General features: G+C 31.2%; 2 protein-coding genes across 2 annotated transcripts; one reads left to right on the plus strand and one right to left on the minus strand.

Moving 5' to 3' along the window:
- Positions 1-617: 617 nt before the first annotated feature.
- Positions 618-3,920, minus strand: LOC107605031 (uncharacterized protein At3g27210). Its single transcript, XM_016306769.3, has 3 exons — positions 3,435-3,920; positions 1,475-1,555; positions 618-1,180 (listed from the first exon to the last, which is right to left on the minus strand). Exons 1-3 carry the CDS (start codon positions 3,649-3,651, stop codon positions 804-806), a joined length of 675 nt encoding a protein of 224 aa, XP_016162255.1. The 5' UTR covers positions 3,652-3,920; the 3' UTR covers positions 618-803.
- Positions 3,921-6,021: 2,101 nt separating this feature from the next.
- Positions 6,022-6,815, plus strand: LOC148562855 (serine/threonine-protein phosphatase 7 long form homolog). The gene is made up of 3 exons (XM_088491026.1): positions 6,022-6,332; positions 6,449-6,615; positions 6,724-6,815. The coding sequence occupies exons 1-3, from the start codon at positions 6,022-6,024 to the stop codon at positions 6,813-6,815; spliced, it is 570 nt and encodes a 189-aa protein (XP_088347152.1).
- The last annotated feature ends 4,442 nt before the right edge of the window (positions 6,816-11,257 follow it).

Here is an 11,257-nt window from a genome sequence, read left to right on the forward strand (position 1 = left end):
TTGAGGTAATTTCCATTGTTGTTTTTGAAATTGAACAAATGAGTTAATATAATTTTTAATACGTGATCAGCAAATATTATCATTTTGAGCTAATATTTTGTTGGTAATAATTTGCATCCATATTTGTAGGTGTTTGCACACAATATACAATTTGTATCTATATTTACCAAGAGTTTGCATATATGAGTCAATACAATTTGTATTCACATTTTCTAGAATTTACATTTATGAATTAGTAAAATTTATTTGTTGAAGACAATTTAGTATTTATGCTAATTAAATGATAGCAAAATTACTAAAAGCGGCTGGCTCCTAGTGTTTGTGTTTAATTTTTCAAAATGACTAACGTTCTCTACTTTAAGAAATGTTACTTTTGTTAATCCTGGAAAAAACTTTCATCTCACAACTATTAATTTAGTGCTGATGTGAATGTCACTCTGGTACTGTGATGGTTAATTGATGCTGGCACCCTTGAATTATGATCAGTATGGCATCTAAACCCTAAGTTCCCAACTAAATATCTTTCACAAAATAAATATCCAAGTTTTGTGGTCTAATAGTCACTCCCATCAATATCAATAATCCCACTAGTCTAAAACATAAAGTTGATCACATAAAAATAAAAATCTCTTCCTTTATGTATGTTTTCTTTTTCCTTCCAAATTCATAATATAATTCTACATTGCTTTTTACAGCCATATACTAAAGATTTTTACATACATTTATCGTATCATATCACATTGACTTCATCTTCCAAGATGCGAAAGATTTATGTTTGCTAATAAAGATTGCAACAGGAGGACTCAAGCCTTCCCATTAGCAGCGATTGCTGGACCCGGACTCCCCTTCCTTCGCCTCTCGCTGAAGCTGCGGCACGGCACCAAGCTCGGCAGGCACCGCTGCTTAGATTTAACAGCGCTACCTGCAGAGTTAGTCTCTGAGAAATATGGAGTGCTGTTTGCAGATTTAGATAGTAGAAAGTCCTGTATAATTGGTTTGTCTCCTTCATTGTTTTCGCCGGCATCTTTGTGTTCTCTGATACTTTCGCGAAAAAGCTCCAACAGTTTCTTTTTCCTTTCTGTTGGAGATGGCTCGGCAGCAGAACCAGGAATGCTATTGGTCATCACAGGGGTGGCGAAAGAATGGTGCACTGGGGTGGTGCCACGCGATGGGGTGAACTCTAAATTGAAACAAAGAAATGTTAGATCATTGAAGAAACAACCATGCTACGTCCACATCTAACAAGACTCTGCAATCTTCTTAAGCTTCCAGTTAATGTCCATAAATACTTAATTTCACATTTACATAGTCATATATTTTTGGGCCTCTGGACTTGTAATAGAAAAAGGCCAAGTAAATTATAAACACGTAAACCAACTTAGGTTGGTCGAGTGATCAGCTTATTCATCCACTTATAGCATAAGTTAACCACTTCAAACAATGGAAAACTATTAAAGGAGGAGCGTTTTCTTACCACCCTTGACACTGTAGAAATCATCTTCACAGTCTGAGTCTAACCAAGCCTTTGAATCGAAAAATGCTTCCTCTTTGCTAGCTGTACAGAAGAAAAATCCATGTTCAGATGCAACAATCAAAGCAAAAGCGAAAAGCAAGTGAATGGAATCCATGACATGGTAACGCATAAGGATTATATGTTCAAGTGAGCTATGAAGACCCTATGCAATATAAAAGCAACAAATTGTTCATGAACAAATAACAATGAACTTAGAATAGGTCAGAGAAGACAGATAACAGATTACAGTAGTGTTAGGACACCAAAGACATGTGTTTCTTTCAATAATAGATTTTATCTTAGTCAATTTAGTGTTTATTAATGGCAAATATTCTTCATCAATTTTCAAAGATATTATTGAAAACTCTCCAATTATTCCTTCATTGTAACTCCTACATGGCCAACCAGCCAACCCCATTGTGGTCCACAAGTTAGAGTAGACTCCAATCTTGGCATAATACTCTTGGGTAAAATTACTGGTCCACAAAGGGATAGAGATGGCAACCTATAATAATAACTTTTCATTAAGAAATTTTAACATTATCACAAACCAATTATGCTAGGTGTACACCAAAAATTCGGTCACCAAATCAACTTCTTGTATATAATACACGCTAAAATACAAAATACAGATAAAAAATGAGTTAAACAACACAGCTCTGATGTACATAGCATTTTCTATCACCAAAGCCTCCATATTTGTAACTAAAATCACAATTAGCAATCGAAGTCATATCATCGATTCAACTAAGACTTCACCAAGAATGGTAACTGAGAAAAAAAAATCAACAGGGAAAAAAACTCATCAAATTGTAACAACACCACCACCAATAAAGCCTTATCCCAAGGGAGGTCAGCTACACAATCAATCAAATTGCAACACAACTCATCAGCCAACAACAAACCCTTAAATAAAGCTCCGAACTGCTACAAGACCTTCAAGGGCACTCGGGATTAAGTTAAACCATACCATGTACACAAGGAATTCTTTGCTTAACAATACTCTACCAGAAAAATCATATACATATAGTTATCATAAAATCAATTAGGTTCAAGAAAAGGAAAGACATGGAAGAAGAGGAGAAAGAAGAAGAAGAAGAAGTAGTAAGCATTCCCTGTGTGTACTATAATAAAACAAACAACTGGACAACAAATTAACCCCTTTCAAATTAATTAATCATCATTAACGCTTATTTTTTCAATTTTTTCCTTTCGATTTTCAGCACAGAAAGTATAGTAGCAGAAAGCAGAAAATTCCTTCCTCCTCAGGAAAGAAAATTAGAACAAAAAGACAAAAAAAAAATCCATAGAAAAATCAGGTAGAAAATTCATGTTCATAATTGTGAAAAGTAACTGGGTCTGGGAGGCTGTAGAAGTGAACTGTAACATAAACTAAACAAGACAATTCTCTACGAACGGATTTGTACACGGTAACAATTACTTAACAAAACATAACCACTGAATTTCAATAGATAAACAAATTAGAATTCGATCAATCTAACAGAGCCGAAGAGACGACCAATAACATATAAGCATAATCTTTTAGAGAAATAAAAAATAAAAAGAAACAAATAATTAACAAGGATTTGTCAACGCTCTGAATATTAAAAGTTTGTATCGGAATTCCCAAAGCTAAAAATAAAGAAATTCGTAACTGTCAAACTGACAAAATCTATAATACAGTTATTAAAAAAATTAAAAGCTTCTAACTTTTAACAAAACACCTATGAATAACCTTTGAAGAGCAAGAACCCAAGCTTGGGTCTAATAGGAAACCTATTAGTTTTGAACAAAAAAAAAGCTTCATTATTATGTCATGAAGCAAGAAAATTAGCGAAAAAAGGGAAACAAAAAAAAAAGCAGAGACTTTTTGAAGGAAAAGAAGAAGAATATATACATATATATATGTATATATATATACCGTTTTTATCATAATCTGTGAATGAAGTGGTGGTGGTTGAGCGGTGAGAGTTAAGGGCAGAATCGTCAAGCCGAAAAGTTTCATTATTTTTGGGCTTGACGGGTGATGGTGGAATGATGAGGGTGTTAGCTTTGGAGGCAAAAGATGAGAGGTTGAGTTTCATGGTGGTTTTTTCGTCAGTCTGTTGGGTTCTTTGAACGGAAGAGCATGAACCCATTGGTATGTAAGTGTATAATAATTAATAGAGAATCGGAAAAGGAGTCACTTTTTGATCGTCAAGGTTCACATGGACCTTTCTGCTTCTCTTTGCATTTAAGAGAGAGGAAGAGAAAGAGAGTGGAGTGGAAGTGAGAGAGAAGGGTTAAGAATGGAATGAGCTAAGGATGATGTAATAGGAGAAGACTCGGAGAGGAGAAAAGTGGTTTTGTTTTTGAGTTGGTAATAAACTAACAATGGATTATGCATGTGATCGGTACAATGGTACATGTGCAAATTTATTTAGATCAAGTTAGATAAATATTAAATATCAGTTGGTTATTTGTCAAACTTTATAATAAATTTTAACAGAAATGTCAGACGTTTTTTAATTTTAATGTGGATGAATAATTGTATTTTTTAATATTATTAGAATTTGGCGTGTTTTATTATAATATAGTCGGATATTAATAAATTGGACAATCAGACTTTGGATACATAAATCTAAATTTTCGATTTATATAACTAGATTTTAATTTTTTAAATATATAAATTTGACCCTTAAATTTATATTTTATTAAATTTTAATATAAATAAAATTTTTTAATTTATGTACATACAAAATTTAATATTCAGTCATCATAAAATTTGAAGATTAAATTTTTTTTTAGTAATTTTATAACCTTTAAATTTGTAGAAATTAATTTATGAATGGAAGTTAAAATGGTGATGATGTGCTTATATATTGTAGCATGTTGTGTAATTCACAAATATGGATCTCATTAAGTCAGTAACCTGCAAAACGCAGGTTAAGTTTTGATTGGAAAAAAAAGTGAAACAACTGCAAAACGTAACTTGCATTTGACAGGGGAGGAGAACGAAATCTCAAAACGTGTTCCTGCCACCTACATGCCGACATGACTTGCAGTTTGATCATCCTCGAAGCTCCAAAACACAACCTGCGTTTGGCAGGCTGCAGAGGCAAATCGCAGGCTGCGATTGACAGCCTCTCCACCTGCATGCATGACACGTGTATGGAAGAGTGGTGGAGCCGGTGTTTAAAAGCAAAAATGCAGGCCATGAGCTTTTTCACCATTTCACTTTTCATTGTTTCAAATTTTCATTTGCTGTGAGGGGTTCCGATTTTGATAGTGAAAGAGTTGGAGTTAAGGGTGAAAGGAGGTAAGTGATGGAAGGAAGAGCAGTGAAGGTTTGGGTTTTTATTTAGTGAAAAATAAAAATGTTTCGTAATTTTAGTTTACTTAAAAAACACATTATTAAATATCTAAATCATCTTCAATGAGTAAGTGTTGTTTTTTTTAACTTTATGGTAAATAAATATATTTATTTTTATGTTCTTTATTTATGTTTTAATTAATAAATTTATTGTTAATTTTATTATTATTATTATTATTATTATTATTATTATTAGGATTAGTATATTGTTAATTTTTTATAATACTATTTATTATTATTATTATTATTATAATAATAATAATAATAATAATAATAATAATAATAATAATTTTTTAATAATTTATTATTATTTTCTAGGATAATAATAAAACTGTGTCGTTATTAGTATTTTTTAATATAATAATAACTGTAATAGTTAATAGATTGTTAACAGAGTATTATTTTTAAAAATTTTGATATGGTTATTATTATTATTGTTATGATTATTGTTATTATTGTCATTAGTAGCCTTATTATAATTGTTATCATGGGTACTGGGTAGGTATATTATTATTATTAACCGTTCTTATGGTTAAGTCTGTCGAAAAAAATTTGTTATCATGAGTAGTATAATCATAAAATACTGTGTATCGTAGGATAATAATAATAAATTATTAATATTTTCTAATAATAAATAAATAATACTGTGTAATAATAATAATAATAAATTGTTAATATTTTTTATGATAAATAAATAATATTTAATAATTTTTTATTATTTTTTAATAATTTATGATTTTTTTTAAGATAATATTAGTAATAATACTGTTTAGTTATCGTTTATTATTATTATTATTATTATTATTATTAGTCATTATAAAATACTGTATAATAATTATTATTATTTTTTAATAATAAATAAATAATATTATTTAATAAATAAATATTGATTAATTTTTAATAAGTTATTATTATTTTTTAATAATTTATTATTATTTTTTAAGATAATAATAATAATATTTTTTAATTATTGTTGCTATTTTTTTGAATAAATTATTAACCGATGTTATTTAGAATTTAATAATCATTATTTTTCTTTTTGCAAGCTAATAGAAATTTATTGCTCAAAAAATTCGATCTGTCTGATACCTCTAACGAGGTAGTTACAGTGATACTGGCATTTACTGGGTTTCAACACGTTTTGTGAGTAGGCGAAATGAGAGGTCATTTTATACTACTGAGTGTCTTGGTGGAACGCTGGAGGCCGGAGACTCACACATTTCATCTTCCGGTCGGTGAAGTGACGGTGACGCTGGAAGATATGAGCTATATTCTTGGTCTCCCGATTAATGGGGAGGCCGTTACGGGTAAATCAGACAGCAGTTACGAGTTTTTGGTGGAGAACTGCATTGCATGTTTTGGTCGGGAGTCCGGTCCGCAAGATCACGTGTTGGGGAAGGTTAATATTGCATCGGTCCGGCGGTGCAGAGACATCAAGCCGTGTGACACTCAGGAGTCTGTTGAGCGGTATGTCCGGGCGCACATTTTCTGCGTGCTCGGAACAGTTGTGTTTCCGGATAAGTCGACCACTTCATTGAACTCGAAGTTTCTACTGCTACTTCGAGATTTCTACCGGATTTTAGCATACAGTTGGGGGCAGCTAGTCTGACAAACCTATACAGATCGTTGTGTCGTGCATCACGATACAACTGTAAAGAGATGGATGGCCCCCTGATACTGCTTTTTGTTTGGGGGTGGGAGCGTATACCGCTCCTGGCACCTATACCCCGCGATCAGCTCGGCGATGTTGGTATTCCACTTGCACAACGGTATTGGTTTTTATTCTTGTTGTTATTGTTGTTGTCGTTGTCGTTGTCATTGTCGTTGTTATTAATATTATTATTTTATTTTTTGTTAGGTGGAGTCATTGGTGCCGACATACAAAATATATTCGGAGGCTTACTGCGCATTTTAGGCGAGGACTCGACGACATGGGAGTTGAGGATGTAAGTTGTAACCATTAATGTCCAATGTTTTTATTCAGAAGAATAATTTTTCTAATCGGCCTCTTGGGGTGCTGGCTTACAATCGCCTCCGCTTCATTTTGTATCGCCGGATTGTCTGCCAAGTCTCCGTCATCGTTTTCGTCGTCAACTTCGTAGTTGGCTTCGAACTCCTTTTCACTGTCGTTGTTATCTTCTTCCCAATCTATATCCCCGAGCTCATCAATATTGACCTCCTCGCCAACCGCATCCAGCCCTGACTGCTGTTCGAACTCCACGTACAACTCTATCATCGGCACGTGAAATCGAGTTTGTTGATAAATACAGAACATCTGCTGCATACTTGCGTCGTCAGTGATGGACATTATTTAAAACTGTATCAGCCCACCAAATACTTGCACAAGATTTCTGTATAAAAGGTTGCTCATCCTTTTTAAAATGTGGCTTTGAATGTTACTACAAAGCCCATTTTGCAACTCGACAAAACTCATGATATATGGAATAGCAAATGACAACGGACATTCACAAACAAAAGTTACTCTTTCATGTGTGTTTAGTATAACCTCACCGTTATAATACACTCGCAAATTTGCAGTATTTTTCATAACTTCATCCTCACCTAATCCGATTTTTTTGACATACCTAACTGCCAAACAAAATTTTAAACTATCAGATATGTGTAACAAAGAAGAATAGGAGGAATAGAAGTGGAATGAGACATTTTGAAGGAGTATTGCTTCGTATTTATAGGCTGACCTCTCGAATAAAATATATTTTTTAAACAAAATGCAACCTACGTTTTATGTTTTCAAAAAAAAGTTGACTTTTTCAAAACGCAACCTGCGTTTTGGGTCTTCCAAAAATAAAACTGGCGCAAAAAGTAAAACGTATCATGCGTTTTGTTATCTTAAAAAAAAAATAAAATAAAACATGTCCATCACAAAACATAAGCTGCGTTTGGGCTTCACTGAAATAAAAAAAATTAAAAACCTTTCAACAATCAAAACGCAACTTGCGTTTGATTCAATATGCTAAACAAAAAAATATTTAAAAATAAAGAAGAAAGTAAAACGCAAATTGCGTTGTTGCTGACACCATAGCAGTGGATTTTTTGTCTATTAGTCCATTTCAAACCACTACACCCATATATTTTTCATAAGAAAAAAAAATCAGCCTCAAATTTGAGGATTGAGTTTTATAATTAAAATTAAAAAAATTAACATCCATACTAATAAAAAAAAAAAAAAAAACACACCACTTTACCATTCTGTTTACTTTATTTCTAAACAAATTAGCCTATGTCTGACGATCGGATTTAATTTTCATATATTATGGTATTACTAAAAGTTACTAAAATTTCAATTTATTATTAAAAAATATTTAAACGAAATAAATTTAATTAAATAACTGTATAGAATTATGTACAATTTCAATATATAAAAAATTAGGTTCTTAAATAATAAAACTATCGATATTTTCTGATATTAAAATTTGGCCAAATGGAGTGGAAGGAACAATAGAGAAATGGCCTTGAAAGGGAAGTAATGCAAACATTAACGTGTGTAGACTTATTGTACTCTTGGTCTGCGCATGGGGACACTTCCCACTTTAGCCACGATTTTACTCCAAGTCAAACTTTTTTTAAAGGGTCTATGTAATATGAAGTGTAAATAAAGCACATTTGAGCATAAATAAATTGGATTTTTTCCGAGTGATTTAAAGATGCTCATTAAACTCTTTTAAATAAAAATATGTTAATTAAAAAATAAAAGTTGAGGCGATCGATGTATTCGTCATATTTAATTTAGGGAAACTTTTGCAAACTTCCACCCTAAGTTTTTAATGATTATTTTTAACATACTTGTTAAAAAAAAATTTGTAAACTTTTAGTTGTATAAAAATGTCTAAATATTTTAAAGTTAAAAGGATATATTCATCTTAAAAATTTTTTATATTATTTAAAAATCAATAATAAAACTATATTAATATAGTAGTAAAATTTTTTCATTTTTTTATTATTGACTCATTTAATTAAATATGGGAACAAAAAACATCATATGTGAGATAATGGTGTTATAATTTGGGAAATATGGGAGTTCAAAATGCCAATCGGTGTTTTTCACTTTATTCATTTCTAATAATAAATAAAAAAAATTAAAAAGCTATTAAAAAAAAAAAACATTAATAGGCGTTTTTAACATAAAATAACATTTTATATCTCCACATATACAAGCTTACTGCGACAACAATTTCTCTTCCTCTATCTCCATTTTCTTCACACTTACAAGACCATAATGAATCAACCTAATATTTGTGAGAGCGTAACTCTGCTTCTGTATGTGTTAAAAAAAATGAAGGCTATGGTTGATATTATTGTACGAGTCAGTTTTGACTTTTGAGTCATCTAATTAAATCTGTTTTCTTTATTATATTTATAGTTAAATAAAAAATAATTATTTATATTTTTAAAATAATATTATATAATTAATTATACGTATAAAACTGTTTTAGATTGGAAATATATTAAAATTAAATTTATAATATTCTGCTTCGGTTTCTACATCTACTCCTTACTTTAGTTTCTGTTTGCTGTTTTTGTTTCTGCTTCTGTTTTTTGTTGAATTTGTGCTTTTGCTTGTTGATTTGGCTTTGTGCTTGAATTTCTGTATCTGTTTCTGCTTCAATTTTTACTTTCTGCTTCTGCCTTATGCTTATGTTGATTTTTTCTGCATTCTACTTCTGTTTGTGTTTCTGTTTGTGTTGATTTCTATGTCATTTGAATTTTTTTAATGTTAAATGTTGTGTTATTATTGATTTAAATGTTCTGTTATTATTGATAATGGATTCTTGAATTTGAATGTATGTTCTGTTGTTATTGTTGTTGTGGAAAGAAATGGCTGATAGTGAAAATAGGGGCAGTGACGGTGGTAGAAAATGCAGAATGAACAGTGGTGGTGGAGAATGCAAAATGATCGGATGATTGATAGTGGAAATAAGGGGGTGGCGATGGTGAAGAATGAAGAATGAACGGTGGTGGCAGGGAATGTAAAATGAACGGTAGTGAAGTTAGGGATTGGGGGTATTGTTATCTTTTTTTAAAAATTATTTTATTCAAAATGACGATTTTAATATGAAATAAAACGTTATGGACGATTTGATAGGAATAAAACACACAATTCCCTACTTGCAAGAATCAGAGGAGCAACAATATCCACTCACAACAACAAGTATTAACACCAGCACAATAATACCCAATAGCGGCGGAAAAATCACATAAACCAGAAATTATAAACAAGCTAACACCAAGATTTTTAACGTGGAAAACCTCCTCAATGAGAGAAGTAAAAATCATGAGTCACCAAGATCAGGATATAGCTTCACTATGATGAAAAATAGGGTACAAGAGAGCCACAAATTACTGCACAAAATGTGCATACAACAAGTCAAACAACCCAAACTTCAAAGCTTTCAAAACAAGAACAAGAAGATGAAAATACCACAAAAACAGAGCTACTGTGCGTGGTCAATATCTCTAGCTATAGATGTCGAATTAAAGATCCGAACGGTGAAATTAAAGAACCAGATGTGTAGAACACTCTATCCAAATTTGAGCTCGATCCAACGGTTAATGAATTTGCAGTGACCAATTTACAGAGACAGTTTTATGTATGTGCGAAAATAACTTTCTCTCTTCTCTTTAGTGTTTGGTGTTCTCTTGCAAAATGACATCTCTCTCTCAACCCTAACTCACCTCAGCCACTTCAACTATTCATGGGCTTGGATACTAGCATTTGGACTTTTTCTCCACATAGAAAGGAAGCCCAAAAATCTAACACGATTTTAAATCAAAAATTACATTTGGACAATTTTGATTTTGACCCTCAATATTAGAGACTAAAATAATATTTATCCCTAAAAAATAAGACACATACAGAAATATAGTTAAAAATAGAGGTAAGAGATAATTAGAATAAGTTTTAGCCTATTACAGTAAGAGAGCCCAATCTTAATTGTTGATGTGTACGTAACTGGGAATTAGGATGCAGAAATTTCTCAATGAAAAGACATGAGATCACTAACCCTGGTCTGTGAGTATGAGTCTAAGAAAGCTACTTTTGCAATTTTTTTATTAATTAGTATACTGTACGCTCGAAATAATTGACCATCCATTAAATTAACTTGTTTGTTTCTTCACTTTTTCATTTGTTTAAATGGCAACAATAATATGCTGCAGCAGTGCCCTTTTGTGTTTTTATTTAGTTTGTGTTTTTATTTTAACATTTTTATTTCTTAAATTTTATAAAAAAATATTTTTATTTTTATTTTTTATTATTACTTCTTCTTTTTTAACATATTGCCAATTAAGTTTTAATTATGGAAGTAGTTATCGTTATGTTAATTAATAAATAATAATGGTTTATTGTCACACTTTATTTATTGTTTTTTTTA

The sequence above is a fragment of the Arachis ipaensis genome, chromosome B6 (genome assembly GCF_059453495.1).
Source record: "Arachis ipaensis isolate K30076 ecotype BB chromosome B6, ASM5945349v1, whole genome shotgun sequence".
Lineage (NCBI taxonomy): Eukaryota > Viridiplantae > Streptophyta > Magnoliopsida > Fabales > Fabaceae > Arachis > Arachis ipaensis.